This window comes from Pavona decussata, unplaced genomic scaffold (assembly GCF_977016875.1).
Source record: "Pavona decussata unplaced genomic scaffold, jaPavDecu1.1 SCAFFOLD_40, whole genome shotgun sequence".
Classification (NCBI taxonomy): Eukaryota; Metazoa; Cnidaria; class Anthozoa; order Scleractinia; family Agariciidae; genus Pavona; species Pavona decussata.
In genome coordinates this window covers 3503361-3530970 of record NW_028145462.1, presented here as the reverse complement: position 1 = coordinate 3530970, position 27610 = coordinate 3503361, and the positions used below count along the sequence as shown (strand labels likewise).

At 38.8% G+C, this 27610-nt stretch overlaps 3 protein-coding genes and 1 long non-coding RNA gene across 5 annotated transcripts in view; 1 reads left to right on the top strand and 3 right to left on the bottom strand.

Moving 5' to 3' along the window:
* LOC146483249 (uncharacterized) overlaps positions 1-27610 on the bottom strand; it is a 333500-nt gene that overhangs the window by 197914 nt on the left and 107976 nt on the right. The gene's annotated exons all lie outside the window — the stretch shown is intronic.
* On the bottom strand, positions 311-2867 carry LOC146483260 (CUB and peptidase domain-containing protein 1-like). The gene is made up of 3 exons (XM_085106334.1): positions 2572-2867; positions 1458-1678; positions 311-650 (listed from the first exon to the last, which is right to left on the bottom strand). The coding sequence occupies exons 1-3, from the start codon at positions 2865-2867 to the stop codon at positions 355-357; spliced, it is 813 nt and encodes a 270-aa protein (XP_084962460.1). The 3' UTR covers positions 311-354.
* The window catches only part of LOC146483258 (CUB and peptidase domain-containing protein 1-like), a 35836-nt gene continuing 17726 nt past the window's right edge, over positions 9501-27610 (bottom strand). The window contains exons 2-4 of one of the 2 annotated variants that reach the window (XM_085106332.1): positions 11931-12258; positions 10362-10582; positions 9501-9870 (exon numbers count right to left, since the gene is read on the bottom strand). In XM_085106332.1, coding sequence (XP_084962458.1) covers positions 9548-9870; positions 10362-10582; positions 11931-12184 — 798 coding nt within the window. In that variant the 5' untranslated portion in view covers positions 12185-12258 and the 3' untranslated portion in view covers positions 9501-9547. Of the gene's footprint in view, positions 9871-10361; positions 10583-11930; positions 12443-27610 lie in introns of those variants that run through there. The other variant, XM_085106330.1, reaches the window with a different exon arrangement.
* Positions 20074-22818, top strand: LOC146483259 (uncharacterized). The gene is made up of 2 exons (XM_085106256.1): positions 20074-20601; positions 21754-22818. Exons 1-2 carry the CDS (start codon positions 20421-20423, stop codon positions 22212-22214), a joined length of 642 nt encoding a protein of 213 aa, XP_084962382.1. The 5' UTR covers positions 20074-20420; the 3' UTR covers positions 22215-22818.

Below are 27610 nucleotides of genomic sequence, written 5' to 3'. Positions count from 1 at the left end.
GGGGGGTATTGTTGGGGTATTGTTCTGTTGTTTGTGCTTTTGTTTTCTGGAAGGGTTCCAAGCCAATCACGTGAGACCTTAGCTGCTTCATCGCCCGTCGAAACTCGAGCGCTTGTGTGACCATGCGACACCTTTTTTCGGGAGTTTTTGTTGACGAATGAAAATTATCGACCGATCTCAGTCCTTCTCAGTCCCATCCCATAAGTCCCACGGTAGCGATAAGATGTTTGTCTACAGTTTCGTCATTCGATAAATTAACACAAAAAATTAAACACTTTATCCTGATTTCAGCGTCATTTATTCCTTCCCCGTCAAGCTCTTTGTGTCTTATTATCTACTCATAATGCTATCAACCTACTGCCTCAAGTATCGGACTCTGGCGTACACGCCATATTTTCCTGGAGATGCGCATCCGCTGCCCCAGGACACCACACCCTCAAGGAAGAACCTGCCGTTGTTTTCGCACACCATCGGACCTCCTGAGTCTCCCTGACAAGAGTCCTTGCCGCCCCGATCCAATCCAGCGCAAACCATGGACTCGTGAATGCTGGAACCATAGGCCCTCTTGCATTTGGTCTGGCTGACAATTGGCACAGAGACTTGCATGAAGACTTTAGCAAGCGAACCTCCGGACGACAGTGTTCCAAATCCTAAGAAGGAAAATGATGATGTACAAAGAACATACTTCTAAAGCTGGTAAGGCAACAACATCCTAGGTCCTACGTTTAAATCATGGCTGAAGAGAGTTTAACTTAGAGCAAATTATGGAATATTATGAGTGGATGCCAACGTCCTTGGATATCTGTTTAATTTGTTTTCCACAGCACTGAAGGCTGAGTGCTTTTTGCATGTGAAAGTGCGGCCAACTGTTTCAGTTAAAAAAAAAAAAAACAGAAAAATTTGAAAATTACTAGGCGACGATGTTGTGACAAGAACTTTGGTATAAATTTATTTTTCTGTGGAGAAGTTTGTAGGGAATTTGGCAGTGAAGACAGGTGTATTTAAGCCATGAATGTTTCGCATAGGCGAATTTACTAATAAAATTTGAAAGAGAGAAGTTAGCTAAGGACAGCGCCTCCTCTTGATACTGCGCAAACGTTTTGCTCATCTCGGGATAGAGTATCTTAGAGACGGTGCCCTCTCAAGAAAAGAAAGTTCTCGCGGTTTATAACTATGCAGGAAAAGTATATCTTAGCAAGGGTTATTGGAATCCAAAAATAAAACCACCACGTATTTTTCAGGGAAAATTATGATTCAATTTGGAAAAGAATGCCATACATTGTTTTGTATTTTAACGCTTTTTAGAATTATTGTTGCTTAGTTATCGCTGATGAGCGCGTTGTCGCTTCCAATTTTGATTTTGGGATTCCAATAGCCCTTGTTAAGATCTGCTTTTCCCGCATAATCATAATCACAGCAAAAATACCACTGTATCAGGGGCCACCGTCCTTAAATACCTGTAACCCAGCACCTCATGCCATCTGACACACTTCCACTCGATCCAGGCAAACAAGCCAAGTTCACCCTCATGTTAATTTTAGCGGGTCTCTCTATTTTTAGCATGGCAATATCGTGCGCCATTCCAGCAGGCCGCTTGTAGCTATGGTGAGAGATTATTCTTTCCACTTTGAAGTCCTGCTCTGTGCCTTCTTGTCTTGAGCGATAATGAGCACCAAGTCTGCAAAGCATCATCATCAGCATCATTATCATCATCATCACCATCGTCATTATTGTAGTCGTCGTCGTCGTCATCGTCATATCATTTTGTTATCAAACAAACAGCAAAATTTGCACCTTGTTTAATAGCCTTAGCTCCCACGAGGACCCTAACCCTCCATAAAATCACTCTTACCGTACCATGAATTATATGCCCCCACGAATCTCCTTTAGCCCAGTGGTAGAGCATCCGAACTAGTAATCGGAAAGTCTTAGGTTCGACTCTTGATAAGAGCTCTCGGATTTTTTCCCGAGTATGCATGTGTAACTTCAAAACGTATTACATCACTAGCAAATAAATTTGTACAAAAATTATTCCACCTGCATGTAGCTAGCTACTCCAGGCGGGAGAAGAGGAAAAAAAAATTACAAATATTGTTCTAAATAAAAATGTAATTACAACACTATAGCTGTAAAAGATTATAAAAGGTAACACAAATATTAAGGATTATGGAAGGATATAAAAAATATGAAATACAACTGACATTGTAAAGACTAGTAAATTTAAGGAGAAAGAAAAAAAATACAAAACTAGAGCTATTACATTACATTATCACCCGCAAACTCCAATAAATATCGTAATTACTACCAGAAACGTTATCGCCGTTGTTCATCATAATCATCGCCAATGCACATACTTCCATTATATGTTCAGTCTCACAAAAATTAACTATTACAATACTCAGAAAATTAAAAAAAAAAAAAAAAAACAAGTGAAAAAGGATAAAATGTAGAACTGTTATATTGATTGAAGCAAATGAAAACCAGGAATACCTAATAACAATTGGTTCAGTTCATCCATGCAAATATTTTCTTCTTTCTCTTAAAAAACGTCGTACGCCATGTAACACTCACCTAACGAAGATTTGTGAAGGAGATTTACCAGGGACGCAGTGAGCGGCGGTGACAACCCACTGAGGATGAACCAGGGTTCCTCCACAGAACGTAAAACCAGAGGCTGTCCTGACCTGCGCTTGCCATGGCCAAGCTCCTTTGAGAGCCTCGGTACCACCGACAATTCTTGTGCTGGGCTTATACCCGCATTGTCCTGAGCTGCCGCTTCCACTGCCTCCTCCTCCTCCTCCTCCTCCTCCTCCTCCACCACCACCGCCACCACAGTATTTACAACTTTTCATGCAGTTTTTCCTCATGAATGATGCATATTGACCTTTGCAGTATCCTTTATTGGCCCAGCTCTGACAGGAATCTTTCTTGTCCACACAAGCTGCAAATTAAAGGTAAGAACGCATTTAAAACAAACTGTTTGACGCAGCTGACACACTTATGAGTCCTTAAAAGGAAAAAACAATGCTCCGCCATGAGTGACTATTTCGGTCAGTTCTGCATGCTGTGTTCCGTTTCCTCCTGTAGGTATTGGTGGTACGATGTCACTCTTGCGTGACCGTCCTTTCTTGTTAATGGGACAATGAATTTCCGCGCGTTCTCGATGCCGCCTACGAACTCAACGGTATTTAAGGTGGCCGAACACAGTTTGCGCGCTTAACAGATTCTGTTAGTGATGCTATTAAGCGCGCGCTAGGGTTGTGGTACGCAAATACGGCGGTCGATGAAGTGATCCCTCAATTTCACATGAAATGGATAATAAAGTTGAGTGTTGATCCTAAATAACTAAGTTTCTCGTTACTGGACTCTTTTTCTTTTCTTTCCGAGCAAAAAAGTCATTCACCAAGACCTTTTGCATACTTTTCATCTTTGCCATGAAACCCAATTAAAGCCACGCGTGCGCATTTGAGCAAAAAATTGCAACTGGTTGTTTTCGTGGAAATGAACTGTTTTCCAAGGAACCGCTCATTAGAATTTCGTGAAATTTGGCATGAAAATAGTTCCCTAAAAGCGTAACTCGCCTACAAAGAGAAACCTAAATCTAACAGAGGGTATCTTCACAAAACATTAAAATGCAGAATCAATATTTACAGGAGATCTCTCTGTTAAAATTACATGAAAATAGTGCAACTGTGTCAGTGTTTTGTGAGTTTTTCTGGATACAAAAAATGGAAAAAATCCAATGAGTACATTTTCTAAAAATAAAGGAAACCTACTATTTATGGACGTTTAACAGCTTGCTGCGTTGCCATGGAAACGGTACTTAGCTCAACAAGACTTACGAAAATACATTCTTTCTTAGTTAGTCTTACACCATACCAATTTTGGGCGTCCAGAAATACATAGTTTCCAAATAACGTCTTCTAACACCTGTACCCTAAAAAACTGTATTCGGCCACCTTAATACATAACAACTGACCATTTCCACCATTGCCGCCATTGCCGCCGCCTCCGCACCTGTTGCAGCTTTTTTTTTGCAGTTTTCACTCATCCATGGCCTCACATTATCTTGGCTGCATAATCCTTGTCCAGCGAAGAAGGAACAGTCTTCGTGAAGGTCACTACAACCTGGAAATTAGAAAAATTAGAAAAGAAGAGCAGCCCATTGATCTTAAACTCTGGTGCGACTACGTTTCCTAAATTCCATAGTGTTAGCATCCGTTAGCTTTCATTTGATGTATTTAGTCATACTTTGCGGTATGATCCAAAGATTCCATAGCTCAGGCAAAACTACTGCGAAGGAATAAAGGCTGAATTTAGCAGGGAAACCGTAATTACATTAATAAGGTGCAATGTGATTTGCGTTTGATAAATTGAATGTATTAACAGCGCTTGCAAGGATTTACTCAACTAAACCCTGCAACAACAACAACAACAACAAGCTTTCTTTGATTCTTAATAATCCGGCTCCATGCAGTATTCTCCAAGGTGCAAAATTTGGCAAAAATTAATAAATAATAAAAGTTACCAGATGGCGAGTGAAACGGAATAACTTAGACATTTCATTAAAAGCTATTTCGAAGTGTTCAATTTTTCAGGCGGAACTAAGCGTTTTAAGGCGAGCTCGTTTTTGTGCGCGACAAGGATGTCTTAATGAGAACCCATGTCCAGTCCTGATAATGCACCTATCAATGTTTTCCCCGACCCGGGGGAGGGCGGGCATACCCACGGGTATTTGACATTCTTATTTTTTTCGTGTCAAAAGCCCCTACTGTTGGGCGCAACTTTGTGGTCAAATCCCCCCACCCCTGGGTTTGGGCTGTGGTAAATGTATTTGAGCAAACTAAGGCGCTCTTGTTTAATGCGCATTTTATTGCTGTCGTATCTCCTGTAAAAACATGAACTTGAAATAAAATGCTCCTGTTTGGTTTTAATAGAAACTATGAAATGCTCACTCTAGAAATACATGTACAAGTCAACTTTGACCTTTGTATGATAAACATATTAATAAAGCTAGCAATCTGAATCTTTGAACTCTTCTGCAGAGAGAATAACAAAGTGTTGCATTTCATCTCTTGTACAAACATGAACTTGAAAGACCAGTAGACATTTTTTTAATAAAGTCTTCAAGTCCTCAGCTTCTACGCTCGCACTCGGGAGATCAACTAAATTAAGTAAACAAATTTGTAATTACCGCTTTGTGAAGTAACGGTGGGTAAACCGTTCCTTATTGTGCATATTACTGTAAAGGTAAGGCTTCTTGCTCTTTTATGATTGTTGTTTTGGTGGAAGGAGTTTTGCGCGGACAAGGGAGGGATTTTTCTTTCCTGTAGGCTACAATCAGTTCGTTTTTAAATGTTTTTGCGAAGCCAAGCTGGTTTTGAATAAGGTGCCAGCGCTTCATTAGAATCTTTTTTTTAGATTTGGTAAAGCCGGATTGTAAGTAGTGACGGTAAACACTCATTCTTTTTCTTTGGTTTTGTCCGAAGAGTCTCATTTCTGTTCGAGAATTGAACTTCATTGAGAACATTTTCAATAAGTGATTCGGTATAGCCTCTGTTCTAGAGCGTAGTTTAAAGTCTCGTTTGCTCAAAATTCTCTTGGACTGAGTTAGTCCTTAGGAGGCGAAGTGCTTCTCCTTTAATAAACCCTTTTTTGTGTGTTTAAAGGGTGGGCCTTCGAAGACCTTGGTGTTAAGGAAAACAGCATTTGTAGATGACAGCTCATATGTAAATTTTAATGTGCGATGGAAAGAGTTAGCGAAGTCATCGAAATCTCGGATTTCTCTAGATGGTATGTCCCACAAACTGATGACGTCATCTAATTTTCCATACAGAGGGTTTGAAAGGACTAGCAGATAGAGAAGGCGACGGCCATTTTAGTTCCCATTGCGATGCTGTGAATTTGTACGTATTGTCTTTCAGTAAATTTGAAAGAATTCTCTTCTAAAATGAGTCGTATCAGTTCCCTTAATTGGCTTACGGGAATTGGAGGTTCTGGCCCATAGTGTATTTCGTATTGACGGCAAACAACGTCCATTCCCTCAGAATGACGGGTGTTTGTGTAAAGAGAACTAACGTCAAGTGTAGCTAGTAAAGTGTTGTATGTTATAGGCGTGTTTTTAATGAAATTTATGAAATTGGTAGTGTGTTTCAAAATATGATCCTTGACTAACTGCGATCAGTTGTAAAAGTGAATCGACAAAGCTAGAAATCTACTCGGTTGGGCCACTGCAGCCGGCGACTATTGGTCGGCCGACTGGTACTTTCTTGCGTATTTTAGTCAGCGTATGTCTGAACATCATTTAACCATTTGGAGCTCATTGAATCGATGTGTCCCGAACAGTATAAGTTGAGAACAACTTGTTTGACTTTTCGGGCTGTCTCTACCACAATAGGTGAGGTAAGAAGTTTATAAAACTTATATAAATCGTCTGATAGTTGTTGTAAACCTTCCTCGATTATGTCAGTGGTATTCAGCATGACCAGAGTCGTCCCTGTTGCTTTTAAGTGCGTTTATGGCGATTTTTTCATACGGTGTAATATTGTCGGGTTGAGGACTGAAAACCATAGCAGCTATTTCTAGCTATTTCTGCATCCCAGTCTGTCGAGTCCGCCATGTCACGGTTCCACACCCGCAGCTCGGTTCTTCTCACTTCGGTTCTCAACTGATAAAAACTTTCGATCGCAGACGAATTAAACAACAACAAGATTAAAACGTATTAAAACGGAATCTCGACAATGTACCATGTGCGTCACAAAAAGCTGCATACAAACAGAACCATACAAACATATATATTACAACGTGGTAAATCTTCCATCGAGCGATCGGCACTTTCCTAAAACAGATTGGAGACTGGAAACCAGTAAATGTCAAATGGCCCGACCCAGGGGGCTCCGTGATGTCAAATAAAATCAAAATCCCTACCCACGGGATGAGAACTCAAGTCAAATGCCCGTGTATGCCCGCCCTCCCCCGGGTCGGGGAAAACATTGATAGGTGCATAATTAAAAGAAAGGTGTCAAATCATAGTAAGCATGGTTTGTTATATAGTCTTGTGGTGTTAACGGTAAAATCAGATGAAGACCAAAATTACCATTGGCGAGAATCGCTAACGTGGAGACGGCCAGAACACAAAGTATAATTGAGGTTTGCATGATGTTCAGCACCACACAGAGTAAACAAACTGATGCCTTTTTATCCATATATCTCTACCTCACGTTTTCAATCTTGGGCCTGAACAAACGCACCTGGTGGAATCATTGAACATTGGCTGGCACAGGCAGTAAAGTTGACGGCAGGTGATGATTTCTGAACAGAAATGTTTAGAAGCTGGATAAACAAAAACTCTGGAATTTAATACAGAAGAAAAACAGTTTGTTTTCTTTACAGCCGTGGTGTTGATTCTTGGGAATTTAATCTGGAATATCGGAGGGCTGTCCAATTTACAGGAATGTTTGCTCGTTTGAAAAGTCTGGTCTTAGTTTCAGTGGTGAGTTGCTGAGAACCTCATATTATGAAAGTGAGACTAAGTGCAAAGCTTTTCATATAAAAATTAGTTTTGTTCAGTGGCATATCAATGAAAACTCATGACGTTCATAATAAAAAAAATTGCACTTCGCCTCGCGCTCACAATGAGGTTCAAAGAATCTCGGAAATGACCTTTTACAATTGTGCTTCTCGAGATTGATGGAGATGTTGATAGCCGGCGAGATTGTTGCTGCAGAATTCTTGAAGCTATAATTATTATTGCTGTTAGTAAGATGGGTTCTTGATTATAATCATTCAAAAGATATTACTGTTTTCACGAAAGGAAATGTAACAGTTTTCAGAATATTTCTCTTCATTTTTTATGCAATTCAATACAAACCATTCGATGAAAAAAGCCACACGAAAAGCGGAGATTTTGCTTACAACGGCGCTTAGCCATAGAATGATGTATTCCTTCAAACGAGAGCCATCTTTAGAGGCTGTCCGCGTTAGAACGGATAAGGCAAATGTCGGCGTTCCACTGATTTCGCTTTTATTTTCCCTATGAACATCAATCATTATATTCCATTAACAAATATCACATTTATTGAGCTCAATTCGATTTTTTTCGTTCTTGGCGGGCACTCTACGCTGCGTGCCATACAGAACTCCGCGATTTCCCTAATGTTGACGGATTTCAATCGAAACCAAACATGAAGCCGTCAGACCGATAGACACATTTCTGAACCGAACTCTTTTAGAAATACAATAATAATCACTAGGTAAATATTCCTGGCCATTTACCCATATTTTAGAGAAGATCTATCCTTTTATTGGTATTTTGAATGAAACCTCATGAACTATTTTTTCTTTTCCACGATCTGCTATAGCAGTGTTTGTTTTGCGTGACTGACAGTTGTTCATTTCACGGTATATATTCAATATTCATTCTACGCTCAATTTAAAGCGTTACCTTTCTTGTATTTAAGAGTAAAAGCAGTAGTTAAAAATTCTCTCCAAGACAAAGAATTAGCTGGGGAGAAAGTTCCTTTCTCCCTCTTAAAGTATGTGAACTGGTTTCTTTACGTTTTGTGACGCATCAACGTATCAAGACTCCGTTGTTCATGTCAGTCTTATTCAATTAAAACCCAGAGGTGTTCCAATTTGAATATTTCAGGTTGTCAAAATCCTCTTAGCACATTCCGAAAGGTCGGCATTACTTAAAAAATGTCTGCTTTTCCATCTAGTTGTTCCCTGCATGGAAAATTACAGACTTATTTTGGATCCAGCCGAGACAAGTAGAGCTTTGTTTTGCTTTCTGGAAGCAACTCAAATATATCGGCGCATTTGGTGAGCTATCACTTATCAAAATGCGGCGATATTAGCGAAGCAGAGCTGATCGGAAAAGAGCGGGCATTCGCGAGCTTGACTATCTGCCTGAGACATGGACATTTATTTGGAAAATTTTAGCGAGCGGCAAAGTCGTGCCAGTACACTTGCTGGGAAAATTGTAAGTGTGGCGGGGCGGAGACAAGTCATAACTGGAGTGGTAGATGAAATGATTCTCCTGTTTGGCAAAATTGTCACTGTTGGTTCGCGTAAGTACTATTATTCTTTTTTCTGTGGTGTATTTTTCTTCATCGTCCGTTTCCATTAAGGTTTATTTTCGGTTTCTACTTTCATAACGTTTATCTCGCAAGTCAACGTATAATTTCTTAGCAAAACCGAATTTCTGAAAAACACGTGATTTCAAGGTATGGTCAATGTGCGTTTTCTTTTTACCTGGTTTCAAACGCAAGGAGATGAGTCTTTTGAGTCAGGATTGCCGTTCGAGCAAAGAATTAGCTGGGGAAAAAGTTCCTTTCTCCCTTTTAAAGTATGTGAACTGGTTTCTTTACGTTTTGTGACGCAGAGTTTATTAATCACCGTCCACGCATTTCAACAGAAACATGGAAAATGTCTCTTAACCGGCTTAAGGAACGAGAAATGTTAAGGTAGAGTTAAAGAACAGAACCATTTTTTATGTTATCATTCACTTTATTGATGCATTCAAAGGTACAGTCTTCTATTAAATGTCCTAATTTTGAGACATGACCTGATCGATCCATTGCCTCAAGAAGCGGACCCTGGAGTAGACACCATATTTCCCAGGGGAAGCACATCCTATTCCCCAAGAAACCACACCTTCGAGAAAGAATTTTCCGTTGTCTTCGCAGACCATGGGACCACCAGAATCCCCCTGGCAGGAGTCCTTGCCACCCTCATCAAGACCAGCACAAACCATGGAGTCATGGATGGACGAGCCATAGGCTCTTCTACATTTCGTTTCCGAGACAACTGGAACAAGCACCTGCATGAGAGCTGAAGGCATGGAACCACCTGAGGCGAGTCTACCATACCCTGCAGAGAAAATGAATTTACCACAAGTTAGGACAATTCTAGCCCTCGAGATAAAAATCCTAGTTGCAAGGGCATCTCATTTATATGTAAATCTCGAAAGAGCTGTAAGGCAACAAGAGAGATGCTCATTGACAGGGTCTGCTGTTTGAAAGGGTTAATGTGTAATTTGTAAGTCGCATTTAAGAACAGTATTACATAACGCTAATGCGTTTTTGCGTGTTTATGACTTAGCCTATTGGAAAAAGAAGATATTTGTAAGATATTATGGAATCCAAAAAGGAAATTGGTGGAAGCGGTGTATTTTTCAGAAACAAGTAAGTGGCAAACAAGTTTGAAGTTGATCCCTCAAATTTCAAAATAAAGTCCAACAAGAACTTTTTTAATACACTGCAGGTATTTTGTTATGCTACCACCCCAAAAGGCCACTCAATGACATTTCTCCTTTTTCTCTCTTCCCTGACCAACTTATTCGCGTTAATTAATTATTTTACCTGTGACCCAGCATTTCTTGCCATCGGCAACTTTCCCGCTTGATCCAGGTAAACATGCTAAGTTGACAGCTTTGGTAAGTTGGGCGGGTTTCTTAAGTTTCAACAGGGCGATGTCATGTGCCATTCCGTAAGGCCGTCTGTAACTTCCATGAGAAATAATCTTGTCCACCTCAAAATCTTGCTCTGTTCCAACATTGCCTTTGCGATAGTGAGCTCCAAGTCTGAAAATTCAAATCAGAAGTCGTTTTAATAAAAACCATGTTGACTTTAAAAAATATCCTATTTCTTATTACCCACAAGCCTACCAGCACTATCTACACTATTAGCCATTACAACTCACTACTTGCCGAGATAATATTTGTTTTATTAACTTTCCACAGGATAACTATCAGTGCGATAGCCCCTGGACAGAAACACTTTGTTGTTCAGGTAGCGTAAAAAATACTGGGTGGGTAAAACATCTTTTCCATAGAGATATTTTCCGACATGGGTATGGTTTGAGAACAGATATATACCAGTAGTTGGCAGAAGACCTTTGTAAACACTTCGCGTTTTATGGACCTGGAGGCCCCAGTTGTTCAAAGAGCGGATAACTCTATCCACTGGATAAGTCGCTATCCACCGCGGATAAAATGAACTCCAACGAAAGCTTTTGGCAAGTTTTTCACACAATCCCCTACTTAAATTAGACAGAAGCTTCAACTTTATACATGAGTTATACATGAATTATACTCTTGCTAATAAAAATTGACTGTGCCATTACTTTTAAAAGCCCTTCGTCAGAGGGAATCCTCATGCCAACCAAAATATTCATTTTCACTCCTCGATATCTACCGATTTCAAATCGGAAAGTTTATGTTTCTTTTCCAAAAAGGATTCCTTCCTGATGCACTCAAAGAAATGTGTTTGCTCACAAGTTATATTCATCGTTACAATACTAGACATTACATTCCTTCTACTTAATTATTTCCCTGTAGAACGAATATCAGACAGTTTGCAATAAGTTTTCAATGACCTAAACTGTTTAATTCAGAAATTCAGAATGCTGAGAGTATTTCTCTGTTTAAATCTAAATTAAAGTCATCTCTCCTAAACGGACTACTCCTGTTTTGAACGTGCCTTTTTATGTTTTGCTGCCTGTGTGCGTTTGATTTTGTACATGCTTTTTAACCTAAATGGATTGATAAATTAAATAAGCTACGCCTAAATTCCTGATTTCAAAGTTGTAATTTTTTTGAGGAGTCTGTAGCTCGTATAAGCCCAACGGTTTCTCTATGGGCATCCTCGCCATATGTTTCTCTCTCTTTGGTTATTTATCTATCTTTTATATTTTAATATATTTATCTTGTAACGATGTGCAAGAATAATGGCAAAAAATAAATAAATAAAATAAACTGAAACTGAAACTGACCGACGTAACAGTACGGTTTCTTTAGAAACAAACCCCCTTTATCTATGTAAATCTATCACAAAAGTGCGTGACAAGACGCATTACTCATGATCACATGACAGAAATTGATGAGGAAGATTTGCCAGGAGCACAGTGCATTTGCATTTGCCCTCACTTACTTGACACGGATTTGACTGGGAGATTTACCAGGAACGCAGTGAGCTGCAGTGACGACCCAGTTAGGGTGGACTAATGTTCCTCCACAAAACGTAAAGCCAGAGAGTGAGTTGACCTGCGCTTGCCACGGCCAAGCTCCTTTGGGAGCCTCGGTACCACCGACAATTCTTCCACTGGGTTTGTATCCACACTGACCTGATCCACCACTTCCCGATCCGCCGCAAAGGTTACAGCTCTTCATGCAGTTAGTCTTCATGAAAGATACGTAACTGTGCTTGCAGTAGCCTTTTCTTTCCCAGTAAGGACAGCTACTGTATCTATCCTGGCAACCTAACATATCGGAAAAGGAAGATGAAAGTTTTAACGTTCGACGGACATACACTTTTACATTCAACAGAAACGAAAATCAACGAATCGCAAATGCATTGATTGTTCTACAAATTTTGTTAAACAAGAAATAACAAAATAAACCACCTGCTACAGTTTCTTATTCACCAAGCTTCTACTCGGTGTGTTTTTTATAACTCTTTCCAGATATAACCACCCCTCCCCCTCCCCCCCCCCCCCCCCAAAAAAAAAGAATAATGATAAAAATAAAAAAAATGCAAGATTGTCAACAATTACAATATCGAACCCTGTGCACAATCTTGGGAGACTAGTCGCAAAAGTAGGCTGACTTCATCAGCTCTTCTCTTAGAAGGGGTTATTACAGTGACAGTTACATCAAGTTACATCAAGGGAGATTCGTGGACATGGTGCTTACTACAAATACACTCAATGCAAAAATGGCTGATATTTTAATATTCTTTTGTCTTCATTCAAAATAGCCTCACTAGCCTCGTTCAAGGTAAAATATTCTTTTGATTTTTGAACTCAAGAACGAGGCTAGTGAGGCCAATTTGAATGTAGACAAAAGAATATCAAAATGTCAGCCATTTTTGCATTGGATCTATGGTATTTAGTTAACTTAAGGTTTATGAATACTCAATTGAAACAACGCTGCCCGTTACAAAGTGTAAATCATAAACGATGATGGTAACCGACCTGATGGAATTATGGGGTGAACGTTCGCGAAAAATCATGAAAATTGTAAGCGCTACATACCGGACGTGATTTTAGTTTCTAACAACATGAATGAAAATAAGCGCTTGGGTCAAACGCATCCCAGAGAGCTGTTGGGTCTTATCGGTCATGGTTTATACCTAATTTGGGGACGTCTTCAAAGGTGGATTGCGTGTCTACAATTACTTAAAATAACTGCAACGGTTTCAGCTGATATGAATAAATCAAAGTTGAAATATCGAAACATGCGTATAGCAATGTTGCATTCAAAAGTTAAAAAATATGAAAAAGATAACCTTAACTGAGTCTAACTTACTGAATTCTGGACACTCTATCGCTGTTTTGTAGAAAGAAACGAAGAAAATAAAAAAGAAGGAAGCTTGAGGAAGGAAGGAAGACATACAGAAGGGAAAGCTTCTAAATACTCAATACTCAAAATCTTTCTATATTGGAAAAATAAACATCAGTTATAAGCAAGTCAAGTGAAATAATTAAACGATTCAAGAGCGGAATAGGATCAAGAGGTTAACCGTTTAAGAAACGGAGAACAGATGATTGAACCTTTGCTGCTAAAAATATCGTAAATATACCTAGACCGAAGAAAAAACACCTCTATAATTTTTTGTAGTCAAGCAATGCTGGTGATTTTAAGAAAACAGATAACGGGCCCATGATGGCTACTTTGCTTTGAAGGGTATATTATTTTGTATATCGTAAATTTAACAATACGTGAAATAAATGCGCTTACCATGTGTGAAACTAGCCAAGACAGCAACACCCAGAAGGCAGAGAACAACGAGTGAGTTCATGATGAGCAATGATCACTAATCAGTGTGAGCCAGGTCCTTGATTTAGCTACATTTATACATAAGTTTGCCCTGCAAAGGGTTAGCCTGAACAAGCAAAGGGTTGAAGATCGATGAATAGAAGTTTGCACAGACGAAACATCACTTATCCGAGTTGTTCGTCGGAACATCGCAAGCTCATAGCTGGATAAATAACACTTTATTTTGTTTGAAGAGGTTTTATCATTTTCAATGAACCTAGTTACATCTGGAAAATCTGGACAAATGATCTTAATGACCTTACAAATTTGATTTGTAATTATTGGGATTTCACACAAAGGTTATGTCGATAACTGGTGATATTGATTTTAAATACTTTATTAACCGACAAAATGGAATGTTTACAAGCAAAATGCATGACTTCTCACTTCAGTTGAATTACCTGAAGAGGGTTTATTTTAATTATTTTTTTTCTCAGTTGCAAAGAGCTTTGCGCGAATCCGTAACATCAAAGCAATGGAACCTTTGTAAACAACAGCTACTAGCAATTTCTAATGTTTGATGTTTAGTTAAACATGGTGCGACTTCATGTTAGTGTTACCGGCAAGTCAAAGGATAGTTCTTAAACTGACAAAATAACAAAAGTTGAAGAAAAATGGTTTAGCGGATTTTCATTGCTTTGCGCATACCCAGCTTTTTAAAACAATTTGGGCTAGATGTAACTTGAAGGCATGTTTCGGACAAGAAGTTAACAATTGAGCATATCATTAAAGTTAAAAAGTCAAAGGCTTTTTAATATTAAGAAACAAAAACAAGCATTAAATAGAAAAAAGATCCTTGCAGTTACTACGCAACTTAAGCAGTTGCGAAAAGAAAGCCTGAAAAAATTCAGGCTTGAACGGGATTGGAACCCATGACCTCTGCGATGCCGGTGCAGTGCTTTTGTATTTTCGCAACTGCTTAAGTTGCGTAGTAACTGCGAGGATCTTTCTTCTATTTGATCTTTAATCTGCAGTTCAAATATATGTTTCATATATTTTTACATTTATTTTAAAGCAAGCATTCTTTGTTAGGTTTTACGAGCACTCTGTTTTTCTTCATGTACGACCCACGTACAGTACCATCTTGTAATGTAAGAAAAGTCAACGCCTTAGAACTTATTTTGTTCCCTGGTACTTTTCATCGAATCATAACCACACGAACGAAAGCCGTCGATTCTTGTCAAAAAGAGGAAACAGAAGAAAAAACATCTCAGCAAAACATTAAAATCGCCTATTGAGAAAATTAAAGCGATGATCTTTAATATATTAATCATTCTTCATAAGCGCTTTGATTACACAAACGGAAGAGAATTGTGTTATTTTTAAGTCAATTCCAGAGAGCAATGTAGCCGGATCTCGATGTTAGTTTTACAGTCCCCCTAAAACGCAGTGGTATCATTTGCCGCCTTTTTAATTAAGTAACCCTGAGGAAAACGTAACTTTGCGTTTTTGAATTTCACGTTGTTATGATGAAACATTTCAAAACCTTGTGATGAGCTTAAATGTTGAAAGCAAACACATTGTAGTATTTTATTTTCACGGCTGTAGACGAAAACTCTTTTAACTCCTAAAAATATCCGGCACCTATTTTTTGGTGATGCGACAAAACGGAAGACAAAAGGAAAGAATAAGCAGCTAAATAAACAGCCGGGACCGAAAAGAACAAATTATTAGCTCTCCAACAGGTAAACAAACTGAAGATGATTTTGAAAGAAGTTTTTTTTTTCCGTCAGTGAGTTAGACATCCGAAGGAAATCCGAGTTCTCCCAATTGGAGACGAACCTTTAATAGATTTATATTTAGAAATATATAAAAACTATTAGTAAAAAAATTGAGCTTTTGGAAACTAACCCACCTTTTCTGGCAGAGGACGTTCGTAGTCCTCATCATTGTTCGAAAATAGCATAAATTTTCCCTGTCTCGGGGATATGCCTTCGCTCGGGCGTTAATTCTTTTCTGCTGTTAATATCCATTTGAAAAACAATCGTAAAAGAACATTGATGTCAAAGAAATGCGATGTTATATTTTCAGCCTGACGATAAAATCGTGGATGAAATTTTGAGTCAGTGACACACCGGATTGGTGAGGTATTTTCAACCTTGAAACTCTGAAGTTTAACCTTCACCTGCAGATAGATGGAATAGAGACACAACTGTATTAATTATAATATAATAAAAACCTTTATTTTAATAGGGTAACTCCTTCAGTTTTTGTACAAGGTAAAAAACTGCTATCCATAGAGGCCCTATATAATGAACTAAACTGATTGAGTGGAAATAATAATGGTAATTAAGTACAATAAAAATAGCTATAAAATGTCATATAAAGTAAAAGCTTAAAATCCAAATCTGATTAAAAATACAACAGCCATGATAAAAGAGGCTTTTTTCGTACATTCTAATTTTACAGACGGGGGTCTAAGTTAATCACTGCTCCTTGTCCTTCTGGGCAATACCTCCCTGTTATATTTAAAATAGTGCATAAACAACTGTGGACAGCGATTGCTTAAACATTTCTTAACTAGATTGCGTACATGGCTCTCACGTCTTTTCTAAAATAAAAAAAAGGTTGAATTAATTTATGGACCATCTCCCTCTCGAACTTCAAAGTCATTCCGAGTAATTTCTTGATCATTTCCACGACAGACCAGTCCTTCGTCAACTTTCAACTCTACGGCCACGTGTATAGCATGCCGAACTCAGGGGCTGTTTACATGGAGGGAGGAAGATCCTAGCACTAAAAACAAACATGGCGGCGACCGGGAGTTCGGCTGTAGAAGGCCGACAAGTTGTTTTCTTTTCCTTCTCCGCCCCGACCGAAATTCTGCATGTGAACCAAACGATACGTTGTTTCGCCTTCTAGGATCTTCCTCTCTCCATGTAAACAGGGCCTTATTTTTGTTCAGGGGCGGAAATAGGCAACATCAACAGGAGGTTTTTTGAAGCGGTATCTGAAGCTTTTAGATCGAAGCATACAGCTATGGATGACTTTCGATAGCACACCGATCCGATTCTGGATAGGGAATCAACAGCAAATTATGTAAAGTATTGAACTGAATTGTGTAAAGAATTGAACTGAATAGATTGGAGTCGTTTGGATCTTGGATGAATGGAAATCGATCAGAAACGGGTACAACAAAATACAGGAATCAGGAAAACGCGCCTATCCGGTTTATTCTGGAGAAAGAATCAACAAGAAGATATACAAATAATTCAATGAATTGGAGTCGTTTGGAGCTTGGATTAATAGAAATTGATCACAAATTAAACGGGTACAAAAAAAAAACAAAAAACAAAAAACAAAAACGCAAAACAAAAAAAGGACAAAGAAGGAGAAAGAGAAAACGGTTCTTCTCTTTGAATCAACGAAGAAAAAAACCCCACCGAGATGAGTCTGGAATACGGTATAAACAAGATAAAATATCGATAATGAGAGTTTAATTGTCTTATTTTATTCGACAAAGTAAAGAGACTCGTTTACCACTGAGTCCACAGTGAGGGGCAAATGAATTGGTCTTGCTCGCGCTAACGGATGCTTAGCCGAAGGCTGGTCATGCTGTGACAAGTTTGGACTGACTGTGAAGCACAATGATTGTTTATATTCAATCTCACAGTCAGAATTCAATCTATTCACGAGACACATACTGTATCAAGCAGTGAAGAACACATTTTCACTGTTAATGAAGCTAAGTAGATTGGCTATACGTCCAGTGAATTAACTGCTTGAAAACCAAAAAGCTGAAGAGCATGGATTGACAATTTTGGAATGACGATGTCGCTGTTTCGTTCTTCGTGTTTATTTTTAAGCGCCTTAAACACCAATCGAGATAGGAAATGGTTAGCATTTATTATATTATTGCTGTTTTAAGATATTAAGTTTTGCTTTTTTGTGCACGGTGGTGATTATCATAGTTTGAGAGAATGCTAATTCTGAGACAAAACGTTCTGTCTTAATGTCGTTGTGGGCAACACGTTTCAAAAACTGTTGTCGGCTGCAATTCCAGCTGGTATTTTGTAATGGCTTAAATTCTACAGTTTGCATGAGAAATGGCACGTGCAGTCACGTTTGTAAACAAACTCCAGTTCCGTCTGAGATATTCCTATCGTTTACACTTTCACCTGTTTTTTTTTTTCTGGAGTATCGAGCAAAACAACATTTTTCAGTTGATTTGAATCCGTTGTTATTTCCATTTTCAGGACAATATTGTCTGTGATCACCTAAAGCGATCATTAAAAAATAGAAAACTAAGAAAAAATTGGAAACGACTATTGCCGGGGAAAACGTCAGTGGTCATTACTGGTGGAGCGCGTGATTTTCTTTAATATGACTTTAAAATTAACTGAATGTTGTCTAGAGAAAAAAATCACACCGAGTAACAATCTTTGTTTTCAAGTAAGTTCTCGATTCCTAAATCATGTGAAATATTAGGTTTATCAACAGAGTTGATAAATAAAGGAAAATTGGCCACCGTAAAAAGATTCGAGTTCTGACGTTTCGTGCGATAGCCAATTGCTCTGACGAAGGGCTGAGGCTCGAAACGTCAGCACTCGAATCTCTTTACAATGGCCTTTTTACCTCAACTCTGTTGATAAAACAAACATTCGTTTTTCACTCCCCACCGACGCAGCACCACAGTTTCTTAAGAAACTAACTCTCTTATCCATGTGAAATGTCAGTTTTCGTTGAATACAAAGAGCGGGAGAACCCGGAAGACTCTAACAGAAAGACTTAAACCCACAAGAAAGTAAAACATCACATGATGCCTTGACTGGGACTCAGTTCCGTGCCAGATTGGTGAGGCGAGTGTCCTTTCCACTTCGTAGTCCCCACTCCTTTTATGAAATTCTTTTTGTACAATCATAGGAGTTTTCTTCCAGCCAAAATGAACCAATCAAGATAAAACGATAGACAGACTTAAAAGGCAGTTTCACCTTCTGATTGCCTTTGTCTCATTGCTGTTTCGACACCGATTCTCACGCTTCTAAGTTAGTTTTAACTGACTCAGTAAGGTCCTTTGCAGTAAGTGTGCTTGAAAGATCAGGATGGAAACTGTACACATTTTTGGAGATTTTAACGACACGGCAACCGTAGCCACTTCATTATAAATAAATTCTATTTTGCTCAACAAAAACAAAACTATCCCATTCCATGTCTTCCACAGATTCACAACATGCAGGTTTCTGTCCATTACCGAGAAGAGTACATCTCGTTAAGCATTTTTCTATATTCTATGTTGTTGCGAGAAACCCAAAGCCGAAATCTCTCACAAGAGAAACTCGCCTCGTTTTCAGTCTGAGGCAAAATTAAATACCAAATTAGAGCCGCCATTGGAACAAACTAAGATTCTGTAACAAATTTATTCGAGACGCCAAAGGTCATTTTCCCAAAATACCCTTTACAGTCTTCGGGTCCGAATATATTTTAAAATACATTTTGCATCGATTGCTCGTAAATAGTTCTTTGTGCAATGTGTTTTTGTTAACCTCGCAGTTTTCAACGTTTTACTCAGTTTTCAAAATTATTAAAAATCAAAATTCTGTCAATGCACATTGTACTTGCAAAAAAGTCATGTTTCGAACCCGAAAAGGTTTCAGCGAGTTTTAAGAGACTCGCAACAAAATCAAAACCTGAGCAAATGATGATCTTCTGATATTTTGGATACCGTCTCTGAATCAAGACACTGATCAAAACAAAGCACTATAGGGATAGAACATTTATGGTACGTAGGAATAAAACCGTTTTTCCTCAGACGCACAATAATAAGCTGGCGGTTATTCACGTACTATATAAAAGAAAACATAAACAACCTCAGTAAACAATGGAGTGGGGCATCCAGGCAGTTCCGTTTCGACATGTGTTGTTAACCCTTAACTGCAGGCTAATTACTTGCCAGTGCTTAATAAACCGAAAGGAATAAACCCTTGTGTGCCGAGCGGACTCCCTGCAGAGATCTTTATTGCACAAGTTGGCAGTGGAAGCTTTTGGAATAGTTTCTTTTCTCTGAGTAATTGAAATATTTCCTCAGGCAAAGAAGCCTTTAACCATGCGACGTTGTTTCTCCAGATGTGCTTGGATCAGTTCACTTAAAACGGAAACAGAACTTTTTTGAGACATTAACCATTAATTATAGCGCATTGAATAGCTTGATCTTGTTTAATATAACAGTCGTTAGTTTGTTGAAAAAATATCGCAACGTAATCTTGGAAACCTCACAGTTCTATCTTGGTAAACCTAGAGCTTATTTTTGTTGCAAACATTATGGTGCGTGTCAACGGGTCCATAGACGAGCGACGTCTCGGAGCGATATTACCTTCCATTCATAGACATGAACACAAGACAAAAAAATGTTCCCTAATGTTGGCTTTGTTTTGCTGAAAGTTCTTTTTCCGTTCTTCATTACAATATTGAAACAATTGCACGATTCTTTATTGGTTCCTGGCGATAGCCGGCACGCGATCCGTGCCATATTGGATGTTATCTTCCGCCAAAGAGGGAAACAACTCATGATTTTGCCTTGTCTAGTTACTCAAAGCAAAGCAAGTCACTGACGGAAGCAGTATTAGCAACGCGATTAACCATATTCCAAAAGGACTTCTTTTGACCGATGGCTGGGAAACCTGGAAGCTTTTCTATAGAAGAGATTTTAAGTAAGAACCCGCGTGCTGAATATACGGATGGGAGCTTCAGGGACTGTCGAACCTCTTCGACAGGAACTGAATTTAAGTCTGCCATACATGCAGTGAAAGCAACAGAGAGGGCAAACTCAGATGAAAACAATACGGAAGGTAAAAGGAATTTTAGCTTACGACAGCAAACACCTTTTGTGACTTTAGGCCATAGGAATCTACTTTTTACACATTTTAATATCATAACACGGTGATCTTGGCGTTTCGATTCGTAAAGTTAATTTTCTAGGCGTTTCGTTGGAATATAAAAGCAATCTTTTTCATCAAGATGGATAAACACAATTTGGGCAGTAAATCATTAAGTCTTTGAAGATTTCTGATTTATGTTGTCGAATATGTCAAGCGGCTAACCCGGGGGAGCGGACGAAAATTTAATCGACCTTTCGCACTCCATTACCCTAACATAATTACAACAACCTGGCTTCCTTTATTCCTTTGCCCATTCGACTTAGGAGCGGTAACAAGTTTATCTGTTTCCAAAAGAACAGTTTTGCGATGCACAGCGTGAAAAGAGACGCTTGTTTTAAGGAAAAGACGCCACGTGTATTTCGAAAACAGTGCTCAAAGAAATAAATCCCAGTAGCTTGGATCCCTCCCGAGAAGAGCATAAAGGTGGCTTGCTGGCCTTTTGACAAAGTTTTATTTGCTTTCATTCCTGGGTGAATAGGCTGTTATTTTGTTTATGCCAAATATTATGCTGTCCCGGTGAACAGTAAATTAATGTAGAACTTGACAAAAGCTTTTGGAATCTTAGTAGTGCGGGCACAATGAAGAGGCAATGAGCAAAATCCTTTGATGGGAAACCGAGGCTTAACGGTGAAAGAAACACAGAGTTTATCGGATCTCTATCAAATCATTCTCCCTGTCTATATCCGGTCGCCAATGTTATGGAGCCTAGACAAAATGACAAAGTAAAATCGTGGTAGATCGGTCTCGAGAAATTCACAAAGGCAACACGCAGTACACTCTACTTTAGAAATGAATGAATGGTTGCCTAAAGTCGGTCGAACGAAGTGCAGATGCGATTCTTTTCTGCAACTTGAGAGTTGTTTTTCTAACTCGACGCGAATGATATGCCAGCTACGGAAGGCCTTCCAGCAAGAGAAATTAAAATTAAAATTAGTTTAAAATAGGCGGTAACATATAGAAGCATGACATCTCTTCATAGCCGGCTCTCAAATGAATCGTTCACTGATAAGTTTATAACCAAGTGTATATAATTGAAGTTCGGGGATCCTTTTGGTTACCCAGGGACCTCTTCACAAGAGCATGGTGCTAGGCTCGAGCGGCGGCCGGGCGCAGAGTCAAAGAAGCGGCCACGAACTGCGTTCACAAACGAACAGATCAAGGCATTGGAAAGTGAATTCCAGAAGAACAAGTACCTGAGCGTTTCACGCAGGGTTGAGCTTTCCAAATCACTGAAGCTCACAGAAACGCAAATCAAAATTTGGTTTCAGAACAGGCGCACCAAGTGGAAACGCAAACTGGCCGCGGAAATGGAGTACGCTCTTGCTGCTCAAGGTTACCTGTTTCCATCCCACCCTGTCTATCACAGGCCTCATTATTACTTTAACAATTCGATGGCTCACGCTAGCGGAATTCAACCATCTCCCTTCCCAGTGTATCATCGACCAATGTACACCAATCCACCTAATCAGCCGATTGGTGATTATTCTTCGCCACCGCTAAATTATAATCCTTCTCCGTTTTAAACCAACCACACAAAAGGCCGTACTTGTAAATATTCTCTTTCAAATGTAGAGTACTTATAGTGTATTATGTCAGGATCGGCCATTAAAAAATTGGATAATTAATGTGTTGCCAGGTACATAAAAAATTATCGTTTAAATGCTCGCGTCCTTGATTTATAAAATATCTGGTGGCTTACTCAAATGTTTAAAGAATGTGTATTGTTCGCGCGACATGAGTTGAGTTGTATTTCGCGCCTGTGGACAGTTTTAATGAATGTTCTTCATTTGTTAGGCCAGAAAACCAACAGGTTAGATTTACATCAAACCTTAGTTGTTCAAATCAAGTGTAAGACAAATATAGTTAGGTAGCACCTTCACAAAGGCGCAAGCGTTTCGTCGTGTACTTAGGCGAGACAAAACTGTAGTTGCTAGTAATTTATTGAAAATCTTTTAGTTTCAGTATATCTTGCCTTCGTCTTTACTGTAATTAATATTAAATAAAATAAACCAACTTGCATCAATGTTAGCGTGTTAAGTTTGTCGACATCGTTAAATACGCCTTACGTTAAAGTTAATTGAAAGCCATTCTCTCACCGTGGAATCTTGTCGGTCGTGTTAGATTTTATAATTAAAGCTTTGATTCTGTCCCTGATATCTTTAATTAAACGAGAACTAAATAATTGCGATTATGGATGAGTAACTCAAACATCAAATTATCTCCTCAAAAACAAGGGAATTATCTCCGAATTATGAACAAAGCAAGTTAAGCGTGAAATTAATATTTAAGTGTCATAGGCGACAAATTAAATTGGGCTGTTTATGCGAACTCTTCAATACAGTTTTCTTTGTTATGACAGAACAACGACCAACAAAGAAAGCAATTCTAATTAAGTGCAAGGCACTTTCCTGTTGTTGGAAAGTGGTTATACTGGGTTGAAAACAGGCACAAAATAATTAAATGTTATCCCTCTTCTGTATTCCTTGTTGAAACATAAAGTGCTCGTGATAGGTGCGATTAAAATGAAATCTACAAATCTGATAATTTTTATTAATTGACTTAATAACCGGGCTATCAACAATATTGAACGCCATTTGAAGACCGTCTTTGAAGCCCTCCTGTTCAAAACAATAACAAATCAAAACGTCTGGCGATTAAATCTTTTTCCACGCCATTGCATTTCAACCAAAAATTAATCATCTCTATGCCAAAGTTAATTTGTTCGCGGCCTCATACTTTGATCTCTCGCCGTTAGAAATTTGCGGTTTGGAGGCAGCGACAAATGAATAATATATTGTCTCCCAATTGACTCTTTGGCGCAATTAGACCGTGATTCGCTGGCATTTGTTTTCATAAATCAAGAATTAAGAACGTGCTTTGGAAAGCTTGAAGAGGTCAGGAGATAGCTTCGTGATGCTTAAATGTCGATAAATAACTCTATTTAATAACTTGAGTTACAGAAAACTTTTCAAAACATCTCGATGATCATAATTAATTGATGATCAAAGGAGGGAGCGGTCAAACAGTTGGCCGAAGGGTCGTTCCATAAGACAACACTGAGGCCACAGATGTATCCGCAATGGCTAAAAAGGAAAGGAATCATACAAAAGTGACTTGTTTTCTCCGGCAGCTGAGATATTGAAGAATTGGCAAATTAAACATTTTGCTTACTAATAACTGTTAGGAAATGGAAAACTGCACGATTCGGGTTTTATTCGTTCAGCAGAAAGTCTTGACTTGATTAGAACCTAATGACGACAAATTCAAGGAGAACTTATAAAAAAACAAGACTATGCTAAAGTTCTTGTGCTTAAATGTGATCAGTCATTTTTATATTTTCCAGACGATTTTAACTATCAGTTTCAATATTTCCGACATAACGTTTTCCGGTGTTTGCCATTTATACTTAATTTAGTTTTGTTTTATTATTTATTTTATTTTTATTTTTCTTTATTTTCTTTTCTGTAAAGCCGAAAACATCACGAGAACAACAGCGCTTGAATGAAAAGTAACAACAGTCAAAATTTCCGTAGAGGGTCCTGAAATCTGGCAAATATCATGTTTTTAAACCGAGGCCCGCTAACAAAAAAAGAGACTCAGTATAGACAACAAGGACAAACTGCACCAACCTCGCAGTATAGACAGTTTCTTGCGCATGCGCACTGCTCTATTACCAGGGGAAAAGGTTGCAGAGAAAACAATCGATTCGCTCTGACGAAGGGTTAACACTCTTCAGCACTCGAATCTATTTATAAACAGTGGCCTATTTACCTTTAGTTATTAACTCTGTGGTTGATAGGCCAACACACTTGCATGTATTCGATTCCCCTGGTAGATAAGAAAGGAACTCAACGTGAGGTTCTTTCTATTATTGTACTCTTAACAAATCGAATGTGGTTTAGCGTTGTCTGCACTCTTATCGACAACGATATTCGTCATCACAGTGGTCAAAATGCGCCTCGTGAGTCCACAACAAATTTTGACCACTGTGATGACGGATATCGTTGTCGATAAGAGTGCAAACAACGCTAAACCACATTCGATTTGGTTTTTTTTTAGCACAATATCAACGTCAAAGGAAATGTTTAGTTCAGAGTGTGACCAAGATCGTGACACAAAGAAAGAACAAGCGGTTGTCTATAACTTCCTCGCAAGCTGATTGGTTTATTTCCCAAAATGAGCATTTCTGATTGGCTAATTACAACAAGAGAAAACTACCACAAGAATTCTGAATCGAGCAACTGAAAACGACCACGAAGTTCAACGTTTATTCATGAAAATACGACTTTAACAGTTCATTTACTACAAATATTCAAGCAGAATTATAATGACTTTGCGGAAAAACATACACATTGGCATTTGCAATGGTACAGCCATGGAAAAAGCTATTTGGGAAGGCCATAGCACTGGCGTTTGTGGCAGAGTACGAATTCGAACTCGAAGCTGGAACGACTGCTGAACTCGCCTGTTTACTAACTAGAGGATTCGAGAGGATGTTGTCAGGACTTAAGTTTTGCGTGAATTCGTTTTTTACTTGCTCGCGCGCCGGAATGCGCTAGCACGTATGTTGCGCGCACGCGCGCTTTTATGAATTCAGGCATGCGAGTAACTTTTCAACGGTATAGTTTTGTACCCTGAAGAAGGCAGCATTGCCGAAACGTTGGTTTCGAATTATCTTTCAGCGTCTTTTTTATAACTCTTGAATTCACATTTACTGACTACGCTACGCAGTATTACAATTTTTATAACACAGGATGTTGGAACAGTTCTTCAACTGGTTTACAGATGGTCTGGAGTTAAAACTTGAAATGCTTTGCTCGTTTACATGACCGGAGATAGACATGATGTGGCGGGAAGGAACGTTGGCGTTAGGATTGTTGTTAGGTCCTCATCTATCAGCAATGCAAAACAAGCATTTTCGGGTTTTCTTTGAGGCCGACATTCAGGTGGGTTTGTAACGCTCTCTTGCTCTTTCTCGATGGTTTCCACACAACGTACTATTTCTTCATCAGTTATATCGTCGTCAGTTTTAAAGTCGCTAAAAATATCAAGATTAAAATTTGGGAAGATTGTAGAGTCGTTCATGTTTGACGGCGGAAAAAGGCACTGCGTGACAAGTTGACGCGAGCAGACTCTTATCGAAACGGAAAATTAGCCAATCAGATTGCGAGATGAGAAACAATTGTGGTAGAACAATTATTTCATCCGTTGTAAGCTAAAGTCGCACTCGAGCCTAAGTGACCCACACAGCCAGAGATCATTAACCCGGTTTCTGTAGCAACTAGGAGTATTGTTATTCCCCCCCCCCCCCCCACCCCTCCGGATCGGATGCTTGTCCATTGCAGGGCCTCTCCCCCACAGCAGTATGTCACCAGTACCCATTTACACACCCGGGTCAGTGAAGAGAGACAACGTGGAGTAAAGCTTCTTGTCTAATGAACTTAACAGGAGAGTGATGTAAATCGTACGATGGCGCATCGTGTCAATATTCATTTTACATTTCACGTCAGTCTTTATAGTTTGACAGTAAAATAAGCAAAGCTAATCGGCAAACGGCTTAAAAGGGCAGTGTCGCCGATTTTGGTGTCACTTTGAATGGCAGAAACATATTTAAAGGGGCAGTATCATGGGCTTTTTTGATATCTTTTGTTAAATATGATGAAATAAGACCTTCAATCAGCTGCAAATAATTCTAGGATGACGAGAGGAAAGAAATCAACTCAATTCTTGAAAGGAACAACTCGTGATCTGTTCTAGCTCATTTTGGAAACAAAAAGCGAGAACTTGAAAAACATTAGCCTAATATTTTTCAAGTTTCGATCCACACCGGCCTACTCTGTCTCTTAGCAGAGGCACTAATCGACAGTTTCATTACACTGGGGTGATAATTTATAACAAACTTGACAATTATTTTGTTGTTTCTGCTGACTGACAAACATTTTTGGGTTTTGAAATGACAGCAAATTTGCATCAGTGGTACTTCCCATTTAAATAGGCGGAATCGTTAAAATAATGACCCTAATAATAACCTTGGCAGTGCACAGAAACTAGTATTAATTAATTAATTATATTTGGCTGCGAATGTCTAGGATGGAAAAGGATTGCAACAATTGTTTTCAAGTTTTCCGGCGTATTTTAAAGAAGACGCTAAAACCTGATTATGGTTAGTTCTTCCTCGGACAAATCCCATAATTTTTTTTCCTGGTGCTCCAAGAGCAATTTCATGTTAGCAAAACGGTCCTTTGTCAAATTTTTGAACAGTGTCTGTTTGACCAAAATACAGCAAAATCGTCGTGACAGTTCCCATTTAACATGATAGCAAGAGATCTTAGATCCCATAATAGTTTATAGTGTCCACAGTCATCTGTACACTAGTAGATGGATGTTCTAACCCCCAAGACTTGTGTAGAGCGTTGTCATAGTTACAAGTTCCAACTTAGAAAACATTTTCCGTTGTTCGATGGACTCTTTCTATAACCCAATGGAAACAAGCGACAAACTGTTTCCTACATAAGTCTTAAAATTTGTCAGTTCTGTAGCATGAATCACAAAAATTTAACGTGTTTCCATTAAAATACGGTTCACTTCCAGCCGATCAGATCCCGCGCTCAGTCACTAAAGGTTTAAAAACTGGACCATTGTATAATGCAATTCCAGGGATCTGATTGGCTAAGCGGCCATGGGATATGAGACATTATACCATGCACAAGGAATCGAAGTAGCAGCCATTAGATCAACCTCTGGTCTTTCTTGTTTAATGAAAACAGCATGGCCTAGCAATATTCCTTGTCGGGTTTCTTTTACATTTTTCATATCAGTAAACAAAATAAAAGAATTATTCCACTCGTACTTGCTGGATAAGGGATGGTTGTATCTATCATCTCATGTCCAACGCCCGCTCGTGGAATAAATCTGGATA

What these genes read in the sequence shown, in the direction of transcription:
- LOC146483260 (XM_085106334.1), bottom strand. Translation starts at nt 2,867, where the DNA reads ATGAGGAAAAACTGCATGAAAAGTTGTAAATACTGTGGTGGCGGTGGT. An exon ending in CCTTCACAAATCTTCGTTAG is followed by an intron (nt 1,679 to 2,571) that starts GTGAGTGTTACA and finishes GATGCTTTGCAG; the next exon opens with ACTTGGTGCTCATTATCGCT. An exon ending in CATGAGGTGCTGGGTTACAG is followed by an intron (nt 651 to 1,457) that starts GTATTTAAGGAC and finishes TTTCCTTCTTAG; the next exon opens with GATTTGGAACACTGTCGTCC.
- LOC146483259 (XM_085106256.1), top strand. Translation starts at nt 20,421, where the DNA reads ATGGCTGGGAAACCTGGAAGCTTTTCTATAGAAGAGATTTTAAGTAAG. An exon ending in AGATGAAAACAATACGGAAG is followed by an intron (nt 20,602 to 21,753) that starts GTAAAAGGAATT and finishes TTGGTTACCCAG; the next exon opens with GGACCTCTTCACAAGAGCAT.